At 44.3% G+C, this 14402-nt stretch overlaps 1 protein-coding gene across 19 annotated transcripts in view; it reads left to right on the forward strand.

Moving 5' to 3' along the window:
• The window catches only part of SEC31A (SEC31 homolog A, COPII coat complex component), a 42944-nt gene extending 30502 nt beyond the window's left edge, over positions 1 to 12442 (forward strand). For 9 of the 19 annotated variants that reach the window (XM_065689320.1, XM_065689350.1, XM_065689417.1 and 6 more), the window contains 5 exons: positions 5051 to 5109; positions 7169 to 7441; positions 7821 to 7940; positions 10666 to 10737; positions 11716 to 12442. In XM_065689320.1, coding sequence (XP_065545392.1) covers positions 5051 to 5109; positions 7169 to 7441; positions 7821 to 7940; positions 10666 to 10737; positions 11716 to 11895 — 704 coding nt within the window. In that variant the 3' untranslated portion in view covers positions 11896 to 12442. Of the gene's footprint in view, positions 1 to 3285; positions 3334 to 5050; positions 5110 to 7168; positions 7442 to 7820; positions 7941 to 10665; positions 10738 to 11715 lie in introns of all 19 variants that reach the window. The other 10 variants (XM_065689277.1, XM_065689312.1, XM_065689410.1 and 7 more) reach the window with 2 other exon arrangements.
• The last annotated feature ends 1960 nt before the right edge of the window (positions 12443 to 14402 follow it).

Consider the following 14402-nt stretch of genomic DNA (forward strand, 5'->3'; position numbering starts at 1 on the left):
ATTGGAGAGGTGCTCCAACCCTGTGATCATCTTCGTGGCCTTCCTCTGCACTCACTCAAGCAAGTCCACATCCCTCTTGTGTTGGGAGCCCCAGAGCTGAATGTAGTACTGCAGGTGGGGTCTCACCAAGGTGGAGTAGAAGGGGAGAATCACCTGTTCATGCTCCTTTTGAGGTGGATTTTTGACCCCTTTTTACTTTTGATTGTAACTTTTGACTTGCCCAAGACAGGTGCTACAGCATTGTCTTGTTATGTCATGTACTGTGGATGGATGGTGGCACAGTTTTAAGCTTGTGAGGCTGGTGTCGAAACCTGTGTGGCTGGAGAGTAAAATACAGAAATGAGCAAGTTGTCCTCGTTGCTGCAGAGAAGTTGATCCCAATTCTCCTTGCAGAACAACTTTGAAATGAGATTTGTCCCTGTGTCCCTGGTTTGTGAGCAGCATTTCAAGCCAAGGGTTGACAGCATATTTAATTCTAACAACATTTCCTATGGCATCAGCTCCCATTATTATTTTCCTAACCAGTTAGTGTGATGGGTTATAATGTAGCTGTGAATGCCTTAAAAGACAGGAAGAAGTGATCTAGAAATGCTTTTACATGTCTCTTTCCTGAATGTTAATTAAAAGCATGTGTGTTTGGCTGACACAAGTGCATGTTTGAGCACGCATGGTGAGAGAGCATGCACTGAGGTGGGGCTCAATATCTCCTTGTGACTGCCTGGATGTGTAACTGCCTTTTCAACAGGACAGTCACCTTGCTTATGGTAACAAACCTGCTTCCTCACTTAGCAGTCTCTGAAACAACAGTTTTGCCTATGTCAGACTGTGCAGGATGTATGAGCAGTCCTTTTTTAAATCTGCCCATAAACATACTTCACATTCGGGTGGTTCAGTTGGAGACCTGCAGTCCAGATTTGGAAAGCAGGGAGTAGAGGAATATTAGGCAGGATTTGAGGGATATTCCAGAGATGCTGACTCTGCTGACAAGCCCTAAGGACCCCACTGTGACTCCCTCTCTTACTTTAAAAGTCTGCTAGAGGTGATGCAGTGCAGAAGGCATGTTGTCTTTGTCTTGGCAGCAGCAGTCCTGTGAGAGTTCTGCTGGCATCTGTAAGGGTGGGAGCCCTCACCTCTCCAGCATTACCTACAGACAGGCAGACTCTTTTCCCCACCCTGTTTGCAGAGAAAAGGGTCTTTTGCTCTGTCAAAAGACAGAGGACTGGTGTAGCGCAGCTGCCAGAGCTGCTAGGAGAGAGAAGGTCTTTTTGCTCCATCCTGCAGCCAGATTCAGTGTCCTCTCTGTTCTTGGAGATGCTGTACTGTGATCTTGCCTTGCCCCATGGTATGAGGCATGTCTAACTTGTTTCTCTAAACCAGAGGAATTTTTATATTGGACAGAGGAAGAGATGTTGGATAGGGTTCTGGGCCTGGGGCGTGAAGGAGCACATTACAATGCAGACAAGCATAGCTTCTGCACCTGCAAGGAACAAGAAAATTGTTCCTTCTTGTACCTTTTACTACTTGTGTCACTGGCAGGCACTTCAGATCTGTCACTTGGTGGTTTCTTGTGTTAACATTGAAGTGATACAGTCCATGCAGCATACTTGAAGCAGGTGAATGTCTGTACTCCAAACAGTAGAAATTAGGGACACAAGGGGAATTGAAGCAGTTGTTATCCATGTTGCCTTCCTAGATTTCCTTTCAAAATTAGAAGTTGCCCATACCAGGCTTTTTGAGAGCTATCAGTGCTGCCTATGTCTTCCCAGCAGCTGTGGTGAGAAGGTGGCCACAGCAAACTGCCAGACCTTCAGGAACCCAAACTTTGTCATTGTCTCTGACTCCTGGCAAACACCAGCCTTCCACTGAAATGCAGAGGTGGACTCCAGGGCACAGTGAGGTGCTGTGGCCAGATGGCTTGTGCATGTGGGCTGTTGGCTTGCAAATGCTGCCTGCAGCTGGAGAGCTATGGTAAAAAGAGGTATCTGTAACTGTCTGTTAGATGACACTTGTCAAGAAAACAAAACAAGAAGGAAAAAAATGTGTTCTGTAAATGCAGAAATGACAGTGTACATGCTTAATATGCTTAACCACCAGCATATTCTCCAGAGTAGCTGCACTGCTTAGTGAAGGATGCCTTAGCATGAGATTCCATAGAACCACAGAAATCTGCAGCCAGAAGTAGACAGTAGATCTCACCTTAACTCTGGGTGTTGCAGTACTGAGTGTATAGTGATGCTTATCTTGGCTTTGAAGTGGTGTGCTTTTGTGTGTGGTGATGGACTAATCTGGGAACATTATCATTTCAAGGTGGAGGTAAGGGAGGACAGAAAAAAGATCTCAAATTCGAAGTCTTGAAAAGCACCTGACCTTTGAACTGGCTTGGATTTAAAGATGCACTTAGAAATGATTGTATAAACATCTTATGTTTATTGCAAGTGCATATAACATCAGAATTTTAAGCTGTGCTTGGAGCTCCAGTATGCAAGAAAAGCCCACATTTCATTTCATTTTCAACCTATCTCACTTTGCTTTGTGAACCTGCTGCCAAGGGAGTTCTAATTTTCAGTCTTGAATCTTGTTTGAAATTGTGATAGAGCAGTTCTGAGCTAGGGGAAGGGTTTGCTCTGTATGTGCATCAGTCCAGCCCCAGGGATGGGAGTTACCTCATCCCCAGAGTTGTTCCCTGTGAAATGGCAAAGGCTTTATTTGCTGCGCTTTGCTGTTTGGATTTGTTGCTCAGTCTGAGCAGGCAGTGTGTCTTTTCACATGCGAATAGAGCTGCTGTGTGAACACACAGTTTGCTATTCTACTGGGCTGGATGCAGTCAAGAGCGCACCTTGATTTGGGAGAATACTTGGCATCCACCCCTTGAGTTCAAGTACTTTAAGCATCTCCTGAAAAGCTTTCTGGAATGGTAAAATGATGGTGAGAAGATTGTTTCTAAGAGTAATGGTCTGTTGGCTGCACTGCCTGGTAGGAATAGAAAAGATGAACACCGGAAGAGGTAAGACTCTGCAAGATTTCTTAGGAACAACCAGAAACACAGATTTACAGCACAGAAGGACCAAAAGGCTTGTTTTCACAGAAGGCAGACAAAAACAATTCCCCAGGGTGGTTTGGACAAATGACTTGTCTCAAAACTGGCATTGTAATTAGGTTAGGTGCTTTTCCCCATGACTTCTTGTGCTTATTGAAATTAAATTGCTCATCAAAAGCTACAGACCAATTGTTTTGTTATTTCTGAAGAACATCTTTGGTTTAGTTCTCTTTGCATTTTATCTGCAGAAAACTCACCAACTCAAGACCAGGCCTCTCCCTTCACAGGTGAACTAGGTACCACCTAACCTGAACATAATTACAGCCACTATCTGAAATTAATTGAACAGCATCAATAATGTGCATGTTCTTAAGAGAACATGCAGTGTGCAATGCTGTTTGCCAATTAGACTTTAATAAAATCCATTTTTAATTCCGTAATTAAAACTAATAACAACAGATCTGGAGTTTTTAACCACAGAAATAAATGCTGCTTTTCCTTTTTTAAAGCAAATTATCCCAGGAAATTCACAGCAGTAACAGTCTCGGAGATTTTTGTAACATGTTGCCACCATCAGCACTGCAGAAACTAGACTTACTGTATCAGAAATACTCTGGGATATTCTGGATAGGTAGGAACCTAACTGTTGGCAGAGGGCAGATTGGTTCAAAAGAAAGCATATGTGAAAGGGATTTAAAATTGTTTTCCATTTACCCCTTTAATATGCATTTACCTCTTCTACATGCATTCTGTTTAACAAAAGCTTGAAAGCAAACGAAAGTTTAGATAAATGAGTAAATTCTGCAGTGATATTAAGCTCTGCTGTCTGAGGTGAATTCATCATCTGCTAAGTGAAAACACTGTGGTGAAAAAGTCCATTGAACAAGGATTTGTCTTGTTGGCTTTTTGTGTAATAAATGCTGATTACTGGGCAAGGTAATGCTGTGGTTCCAGTTCAGTGTGCTTCCTGATGAAATGGGAAATTACTTCTAATGCACTTGTGTGAGCTCTGATGTACCAGTCTTGTAGCTGCACGGAGCGTGCTTTCCTGGGAGAGCAGAAGGTTTGGTACAGAACAACATGCTGGACTCTGAATCTGCTCAGATATCCTCTGTGCTGCTTTCAGTTTCAAACAAATTGCCCCTGGTGCTGAAAGCTAGATTTTGCCACCTTGCTCTAGCAGCTCTGCTCTGCTTTTGGGACACAGCACCCATAAGTGCTGTAACTGGCAAGGGAAACTTGGTTTTATGGCTCTTCTGTGTCTCCAGGGTGCCTGGGTGAATCTTGCCTGAAGTGTTTAAGGCTCCTTTTGCCTCTTACGCATCCTCTGTGTGTGATGTTGCTGCGGAACACGTCTTCGCTGTCAACTATAAATCTATCACAGTATGCAATCACAGCAGCAGCAGCTCTTGGGGGAATGGATGCAGCTTAGTGGTCTTTATTCACCCATGGGTTCTGACATCTCTGCTGCTGATTAATGGCTATGATAATGTTATGGTGATGATTAATGGCTATGATAATGTTATGGTGATCATGGGTGAAAAGAAGCTCAAAACTGGTTCTTGTTTGTTCTCATATGATACAAATGGGAGAAACTTACACTGATAACTGAAGCTTCTCTTCACGTATACAGTCTGTGTAGCAGAATAGTCTGTGTTTGGGGCAACTGCCTGCCTTTTCAAAGGTGTCTGCTCAAAGGTGTTTTCCTGCAAGAGAAGAAAAAGTTATTATTAAAGAAAAAGAAGGAACCTACTTCTTTCAAACTTGGGAACAGTTGGTCTTGATGCCAAACCTGCATGGTGGGCACAGAGCCCAAAGGGGCTGATGGCTGGGGTGTTGGGAAGCTCTGGCTGGCACAGGAGCTGTGTTGGCCCCCAGGGAAGGGCAGAGGAACAGGCAGGCAAGGGTTCTGCCAAGCCCCTGCCAGCAGAGCTGTGGCGAGGAGCTGAGCTCAAAAAGACACTGCTGTACTCCTCCAGCGTACTGTAAGAGTCTGTTTTCTTTCTGTCCCAGGGCCTCAGAATGGCTGGAATGATCCTCCTGCCCTCAACAGAGCTGCCAAGAAGAAGAAGGTACTCCAGAAAATTCTGTCTCAACACAATTGAGTGCTGACCACTTGAAAAGTAGTAACTTCAGCTGCTCATGGGGAAACTTGCTGGTGGGAGAAGGACAAGGAAGGGTTAGCAGCAAACAAAAGCTGCACCTCTTGGGAAGAAATGGCCTTTATACCTCTCCAATATGCATTATCTCTCCAAGTATTTAAGCCTTTAAAGGGATGGTGGGGTTTTGCTAAAGTTGTGGTTGTTAATAACATTGATCCTGGTTTGAGGGAAGAAAATACCTCAGGCTGTTTTCATTTGCAGTAAAGCAGATGAGTTTTGCAGGGAATGATACTTGCACGAAATGATGAGGCCAAGCAAATTGTTACAGATTACTGACTTTGGTGGAGCTGAAAGCAATTTCCCCTGATTAAGGGTCTGACCCTGAGAGATCTACTAAGAGTATTACAATTTTCATGATGGAGGCAATGTAGTTTTCTAAAACGCATTTAGATTGCAACAGGACAGAATAACTGGGGACATTTGGCACAGAGCAAAGGGAGCATTTGCATCCACTGATGCTGCTGTAGTCTTGTGCATCCCCACAGCAGTGTCACCGCTGCTCTCTGAGCCTGCTGCATTTGGAAGCAAGAATCAGTCTGGTGTGTGTAAAGTGTAGGGAGAAGAAAAGAAGTTGGAGCAGGCAAGGTCTAAGTGATGGTGAAGGCAGAAGCCTCCCTTTCCCTTTGGGTTTTGGTCTCTGCAGCTCAAGATTAAGAAGGTTTTGGAGGATGGAATAGGGGTTGCTTTGTGTGCTGTGGACTGCCCCAGTGCTGGGACATTTGTTGCACAGCAGCAGAGATGCTGCCTTTCAGGGCTTCAGGCTCTTAAGCAGAAAGAGGAAAGTCGTCAGTGAGAATAACTGCTAGAGCTCAAGAAGCAAACAGGAGTTTTGCTACTGCTGTGTGTGAGTCACAGCCAGAATTTCTGCCATAGCCAGGGCTTGAGGGTTGGCTCCCTTCTAAATGAGGATCCATGTTTGTTGCATTCCTTGTTGGGTATTCAACAAAACTCTGTCAGAAATGTTTCTGTGTTTGTTTCCCTTATATCCACTGTATGAGGCAGTGGTTTAGGATATTATAAAATGACTCACCACATTGCAAACCACACCATAATCTGCAACTGTCTTCCACCTAAGAACTTATTCACTATTCAAAAAGTTTATTGCTGTGATTCATTGCTTTATGACTGACTTTTTTTGTGCTGTATTGGGAATGTTTTTCTTGCTGTGCCAAACCACTAGCTTAATTCTGGTTTCTTTTATTCAGGGTAGCATTCAGTGTTCTGTAATATTTCCTTTCTCCATGCACACACAAAGAAATGTGTGCATTCCCATGGGAATTTTCGTTCGGATTCCTATATGATACACAGCAGAAGCCAGTAGCTCATTTTGTTGTCTCTTCCCTCTGCCAAATGCTTCTGAAATGTCTCTGTGTAAAAACTGGGAGACGCTTAGGGATGAGTCTGAAATGCGCTCATAATCTGTTTTAGTGAAAACCTGTTGGCCAGAAGCTTGAAAGGCTTTCACAAGCTCTATTGGTGCGTGCAGCTAGCAGTGACCTACGTACTGCAGGGACAAAAATGTACCCTTAAAGTGAGATGAAAGAATCTTAATATAATCACCCAATAGTAAGAGTAGATGTAGGTGTGGGTTAGTTTCCATTAGTGCAACTCTTCTTCTGTTAGTGGTGCTCTGCCAAACCTCTGTTTTGTGCCCTTCGCAGGGGGAGAGTGGCTCTGATTTGAGGTGGCTGTACTCAGCTCTTGTGCCAGGCAGAGCACTCAGGACTGGAAATCCTGGAGGGTATTACTGCCCCTGAGCACTTGCAGCTGCAGCCAGAGGAATGGGTTTGTTTAACCAGACTGAAATCTTGCATCCCTGCCCCTGTTACTTCTGTATCCCGGGGGCTAGTGCTCTGCTTGGCAGAGCTCTCAGTTGCTGTGGGTTGGCAGTCAGTCAAAGCTGGGTGTTGTGCTCTGCCTGCAGCCGACACAGCAGCATAAATGCACGGTTTGTTGTTTCTTTCCCCAGGTCCCTGATAACTTCCTGCCCCCGGTTCCCATCACGTCCCCCATCATGAACCCGCTGGCAGATCCGCAGTCCCAGATGCAGCAGCCTCCAGCTCCGGCACCACCGGCCGGTGCACCCAGCTTCCAGCTGCCGCACGTCCCTGCAGGGCAGCCGGTGCTGCAGGGTGGCTGCCCACCTGCTTCCCAGCCCCTGGGGCCAGCCAGCATGCCGCCCACTGCTTCCAAAACCAGTACGGAGGGGGCCCCTGGGGCTCCCATTGGCAATGCTATCCAGGTAACATAGCTCCACCACTGCACCCATTTGGTTTGTACAGCAGCAGAGGCTGTTGGTCTGGCATTTCTTATACCTCCAAAGTGTACTGCAGAGTTTTTAGTCACTAGCTTTGCACCATGCTGTCATTTTGCTACTGTAATGACCTAGGCACTACCTCTTGGCAGTTAATACTCAATATGGACCAACAGGCTGTTTTCTTCTGCAACGTCACAGCTCTCCAAAGGGAGCGACAGCAGATGCTGATAATGTCACCTCCACACTCCCAGAGAAGAAATAGGAGTTGTGACAAGCTGGCTAATAATGCCACTTGGTTTAGTTGAAAACAGCATGTGGTCACAGTGACCTGGAAAAAGCCTCACCTGCTCTCTGTGTTTCTCAGCATGTGCAGGCACTGCCAACAGAGAAGATCACCAAGAAGCCCATCCCTGAGGAGCACCTTATTCTGAAGACTACGTTTGAAGCTCTTATCCAGAGGTGCCTGCTGTCTGCCTCCGATCCGGTAGGTCTCTCTGGTGTTCCCAGACCACCCCTGTGTTTGGGTGGATATGCTGGTACCTGCAGCACATCCAGCTGTCAGAGCCTTCCCTGAGATAGCTGCCGCCTTCTCACAGCTGCTTTGAGCACCACAAGCAACGTGCAGGAAAGCTGCATGCACATAGAATGTGGCAACCCGGGGCCAAAGCACAGCCCAGCTGCCCAGTCATTTTGACTCTGGTCCTTACTGCCCTCAGCATAGGCAGAGCAGGATGGTGTTCTTTATGGGCAGGAAATTAACCCACTGCAGCCCCCTCTGCTGTCCTTTTCTAAGGAGGAGGATTGGAATTGGTTACAGTTGAGGTTTTGATGTTGATGATTAAAAAAATAAATAAGTACGAAGAGCTGTCCTTCCTTCTGTTAGGTGATCACTGTGGAGGCTTGCTCTGTACATGTGCTTAACTGCTTCTTACTTCAGAGCAGGAAGCAGCTGGTATTATGCCAGGTCTGAGCCAAGGCTCACATATGTGATAACATGCCTCAGATTTTGATCTGTAAGCTGTGATTTGCAACAAACTCATTTCAAAAGGAAACAGCAGGTAGCAGAGAAGCGGAAGGTTATGAGCTTTAATGCGACCACCAAAGCTGGTTAGGAAAAACCTCTTCTGTAGCAGTCAGTACTTTGTAAACGAGCCATCTGCCTCAAAGCTTCTCATTTATTTCCAGTGGTCAGTAAATAACACACTGCCCCAAAGCCCAGATGCTGACTCTTCAGTTTGTTGCTGCCACATGCTGAAAGGTGGATGATGAAAGACAGGCTGGTGATGTACTGTGGGCTTTGTGCACTAAATGTCTTCGGTCAGCAGCACAGACTCTCACTGTTGTTATGGTGACTGGGAGCTGAGGGCTCTGTGGCAGTGGTTGTGGGAGTATATTGGGCATACGGTGTCACTTCTGTGTTCTGTCCGCTGTACAATTCAGCTGGCTCTGTAGTTTAGACTTGAGATCTGCATGTACATACTCCTTTTCCCTGTGGATCTCAGCCCACAAGCTTCAGGGTGGACTCACCCATGCGCTCCTTTACAGAAACTTTTTGAGGCCAAAGACCTTTCTTTGGACAGACATTACAAGGTTCAGTGGCCTTTGATTACTGAAAATTCTTTCTTTAAAGGTTAGGCTGTTGAGTGCAGGGATAGAAGTCATATACTGCGTGGACCCGTTCACTTGTTTTTCCTCTGGGTGCCCCTTCTCCCAGACACAAAGAAGGCAAAAGCATTCAGTTCACACCTACACCCAAGAATTGCTTTTCTGCTCTGCCAACACTTTTTGCTTGCTTCTTAAGTTTGATTTTCTTAGGTGCAGCAAGTGCTTCCAGCATGCAGCAAGTGAGAGAAACCACTCTGACTGTATATATAAGTTACTGTCAGAACAAACACAGGCACTACGCGGTTACTGCATTCCAAAGGAGACAATGGGAACAAGAAGCAATGAGTGAGGAGAACTACCAGTTTGCACTTTTCACCTTATTTGTTTTGGCTGGATAAATGTGTTGCTGTTTACTAGAGACAATTTATTCTTCTTTGCCCTAGCTGGCCATCTGTAAAATGAAAATAGCATGTACACCTTTACACAGGTTTTGAAACAACTGTTCCAGAGTCATGTATCTGAGAAAGTTGGCCGATCCAAAAGAATTAGCCAGTTTCTTACCTGCTTCTCCTGGGGCACAAGTAAAAGTACAGTTTCTTCTTACTTGTCTCAGTTTCTTGGCAACATAACTACTGCTTGAGGGGTTTTCCACACATGGCCCGAGATACACGTGCATGTTCTCCTTTATGCCTTTTGCCATCAGAACAGCTTTCTTAATTTCCCAGCCACTGGTCTGTCTTCATCCTGAGCTAGAGCATTCCCTTAGGTTTTGTTATTTTCTCTCTGGGCATTTATTTAACCCAGAGAAACATTTCCAGTTGCCAGGGGAATGACAGTGTCCTAAGTGAAGATGGATTGATGTGTGTACTGATTTAGGAGCGCACTTGTGCACTGATGCCATTTCTACTGATGTTGACCATCAACAATTTTGTGCTTCTGTGATTGTAACCTTGATGCTTCATTACTGTTTTATTATTCTGGATTTAAATCTTCAATTTCGGTAGATGTTTGTTTTAAAAAAACATGGAAGCACCAGGGATCTATAAGAACAGTTTGGGTTAAGCTGTTAGGGGTTTTTTTTTCTATTGACAGCAAAAGCTTATAAACAAACTCTGGGTTTTACTAATCACATAATGGAAAATATTAGGATTTGCCATAAATAATGACCAGGCTGTACATGCTTAGAATTCAGTGACTGCATGTGCTTTTAAGCTCTCATTGACATTGCTGGATACTTGATCTCAGTAATAACTTTATCCGTCTATCATGCTTTGCCAGTGAGCCATAGAAAAAATGATGGTGGAACTCAGAATTCTGTTTCTTTCCATATCTTAGATGCTAGTGGCTTTTGGGATACGCTTCCACAGTTTACTGTTCTCTGTAGCTAACCAGAGAAGTTAAGTGTGGAGAACTACAGCGATATCACATGGGGTTTTTAACTAGCAAAATCAGGGGAGAAAAGTACAGTGCAAAGAATTCAAACTATGTGTTGGGAAAATGTTGTTGAGAAAGTACTTTATGTTCTGTGTGGACCTTTTACAATGATATCAGATCAATATGGTGTTCTTAAAATCACTGTGGTTTAACTTATCTATTTCTTGCAGCAAACCAAGCGGAAACTAGATGATGCAAATAAACGCCTGGAGTTTCTGTATGACAAGCTAAGGGAACAGACAGTAAGTTCTGGTTTACTTCCTTCCACTCTGCACCCCCAGCCTCCCATCAAATACTGCAGATAGGGTCAAGAATTTCATCAGTGGTGTGGACCCCCCTGCAATATGTAGCAGGGGTTTGTTCTTTCTTCAGAAGCGTGCTTCAAATCTGTGTATTGTATGCTTCCATGGCAGGGGGTTTGGAACTAGATGAAGGTCCTTTTCAACCCCAACTATTCTATGATTCCATGTATTTCCCAGAAACAGCTATGTATAGTACTTGCTGTGGAGACCTTAGTGTTTTGGGGTTATGTCATGAGTTTTACGGTGCTGTGCAGGGACTGTGCTGAGCCAGAGAGCAGAGCTCCTTGCAGCTGGAGGCATTAGGTGAATGCATCCAGAGGGTCCCTATCCCCAGCTGCTGGCAGAATGAGCCAACACAGCAAGTTCCCCTGCTCCCACCAAGAAGTGAGGCATGCAGCATGGGGTCAAAAACAAACCAGAAGATTTAGGTGTTGGAGGCTCCCTGGCTTCACTGGAAGGGAGATGTGCAAGTACTGCTGAAAAGCTGGTAATTTTTCCAGAGTGTTTCTGGAGGTCTCTAGCAGAACAGAGGAATAGGCTTAGAGCTCTTAATACTTTAGGATTAGATACTGGTCAGGCCATCTTTGCTGAGCAATGAACTTTAGGCAAAGGCTTGAAAGCTCAGTAGGTCTTTCATGTGCCAGAGTCTGTTAGGGCAGGTCTCAACCTCAAGGAATTGCATCCAGGAGCTAATAGTGAAGGCTAGCAGGGCTTTGCAGTACTGCAGAGAAGGTATGTTCTGGTTGAAGTCTGCTGTTACTGTTCCCAATGTGGCACAGCTCAGAGATGGCTATCTTTAAAGGGAACCAATTGACGCACTTTGCTGAGGGCCAGATGTTACAGTCGGTATTTTTCTAGCACTCATGTATGTGCTATTTGTTTCTTTCTGCTGACCTGCCTTGCCTGGCTTCCTTGCAGCTCTCTCCAACCATCGTTACTGGTTTGCACAATATTGTGAAGAGCATCGAAACCCGCAACTACCAGGAAGGACTGAACATCCACACACACATAGTCAGCACCAGCAACTTCAGCGAGACCTCTGCTTTCATGCCTGTTCTGAAAGTTGTCCTCACCCAGGCCAACAAGCTGGGCGTCTGAAGGAACCCTGCATTTGCAAAGCCCTGAGGGTTGCTTTTCCAAAGAAGTGCATTTCTACAGCAAACATGCAGGAAATGGACCAAATGCTAGTTCCTCACGGCAAGTCGCAGTAGAGCGCTGACAAATGGCATTACACTCTCCCTGCAAAATACTTTGTTCTAGGAGGGCCATGGAGCCCTGGTGCTTTTATTTTAATCTTTTTCCCCATCCCTAATGATTCTTGTCTACAAATAGTATATTTAATGAATTATGCCCCATATTGTCAATTTTTAGATGCATGTTATACTGCTAAACAGTGGCTTTTAACAACAGATATATGTGTTAAAACAACAAGAGAGGTTGTGTATCAGACCCTAAACTAGATTATTGCCTTCCAGCAGATTAAAGAGTCTGATTGTATTATAAGTGTATTTGGTCTTTCATTTTATGAAGCTGCTTGCAGTTCTGTTATTACCATTTACATGTTCAATAGCTTAATTTTGCACTGGGGCAAATGAGCAAAATAAAGGCTGATGTGATATTTTCAATAAATGTTAATTTATTAAAATGTGTCTTTATGAAGTGCAACTTGGGCATTCTGAAACCAGAGCACAGTGGGCAGCTTTCTGTTGCAACCTAGGCATGAGGAAGCTGTTTTTTACCTCCATGCTCATCAGTAAAAGCTGTGTTTAACATTTATACTGAGTAAGAGATTCACATTTCAAAGAAAGGTTTAGCAAGGATTCCGAACACAGCTGTGTGTTTAAAAGCTCAGAGAAGAAATAATGCAGAGTGGTTTAAGCCACCCATACAGACACATGGATATTTTGTGTGTAAACCAGGTGCAAATTGTTTCTTGCAGTCTCCTGAACCTGAAGGTTGCTGCCTCTGCTGCACTGTTAAACTGTGAGCATGCTTCTGATGGCCATTGGCAAGTTGGGTCAGGTGAGTTTCACAGTGTGTCATCCTTTCCTGTGGCACAGCTGGAGCTGGCTTTAAGTCTAGAAGAACAGCAGTTGGAAGAAATGTCCAGGTGTTGGGCCTTTTTTGTTTTTAAAAAGGTAGTTCTGCCCCAAAACTACCTAAAATATCAGTGTCTGTGGCATGTAGGTTTGGCAGTACCTACTGGAAGAAATATTATAAATAACTATGCAAATCATTGCTGGCTTCTATGACTTGAACTGATTATGAGCTACAGATTTGTCAGGCAGAACTGTTCCATTCCTCTGAGAAAATTGAGCTTAATTTTATTTCCTTCCAGCCTTTTCTAGATAAGCTTTTATAATTGGTGAACATAAAGCACCAATTTGGACTGGCTTTGTTTCAGGAGTTTAAAAACACAATTGGAGTAATTTTTTTCCCTTCAATCTAGACTATAGGTTTCTAAACCGTGTTAGAAGTATCTTGTATTCTGCTCCTGTCATGGGGAAGGTTTGAAGATATCCTTTATTCATTTTTGCTCAGCAGACTCTGATATTGGCAGAATCACATCAAAAACATGAAGTTTGTTAATGCTGCCAGAAACTGGTATTAAGGAAATGGCAGACTACCTCAGAGGGAGAAGTATTCAGTTCACCAGCCCCACTCCTGAGTGCTGGGACCACATAATCTACTCAATGGTGCAGCACTTCCTCATGCAGAAGAGAAAGGGTGCTCCACCTTTCCTCCACTCGGACTGCTTCCTGCATGCTTGAGATGAAATGCTGGGGCCCTAATAACAGGGAAGACAGGATAAAAGCAGCTGCACAGAAGCAGGAATGTTACCATCTGCAGCAAAAGCAGAATTCCAATGGCTTAGTTCCCTGGGATCTCTGCACGCATGGAATTATCTGCTGCACTGAACTTCAGTATTGGTGCCTCAGAGCAAATGGCATGGTGCAGCCACAGAAACTTACAGCCTTGTCTCAATTCAAGGTGAGAAAGAACAAATTTTAAATTAGGGATACTTCAAAGGTAAACAGGAATTTAAAAAAACCCTCAGTAGGGTTTGCATAAGCCTTCATGTAAAAGAGTATGCCAAGTGAGAAGGGACTCAGCAAGGCACGTAGATGCTGGGGACCAAAGAGTTTAACAGGAAGAAACTAAATAAACTGCTTGTTCAGCTAGTGAAGAGCACATGGAAATCAGGCTGACTGGAACTAAAGAGCAGTGCTGGCATGAGAACAAATGTGGTATGAGCTGGCTACGAGTAAGTTTGTTCTGGAAGTTGAAGTCAAAATCAGAAACACTGGAGGTTTTTTCAGTGGGGTGATAGTATCTTTGGGTACTGTGATGATGCACCACCTGGCTGGACTCCGTATATCAACTGTCTATATTGCTCTATATTGATCTATATAGATCTATAGTGATCAATCTATATTGATCACTATATCGCTGTCCTCAAGGGCTTGGGACTGGAAAACTGCACTGCCTAAGTACATAACAGGAGTGGATGTGGAAATCTGCTGCTTCTCTCCTCAGAGCAGGTGCAATGAATAATAATAGTTAACTAGTTATGCTGCCGTCTGTTCTTATCTTCAGAGAATGCC

Source organism: Lathamus discolor, chromosome 1 (genome assembly GCF_037157495.1).
Source record: "Lathamus discolor isolate bLatDis1 chromosome 1, bLatDis1.hap1, whole genome shotgun sequence".
In the NCBI taxonomy this organism is placed as follows: domain Eukaryota; kingdom Metazoa; phylum Chordata; class Aves; order Psittaciformes; family Psittacidae; genus Lathamus; species Lathamus discolor.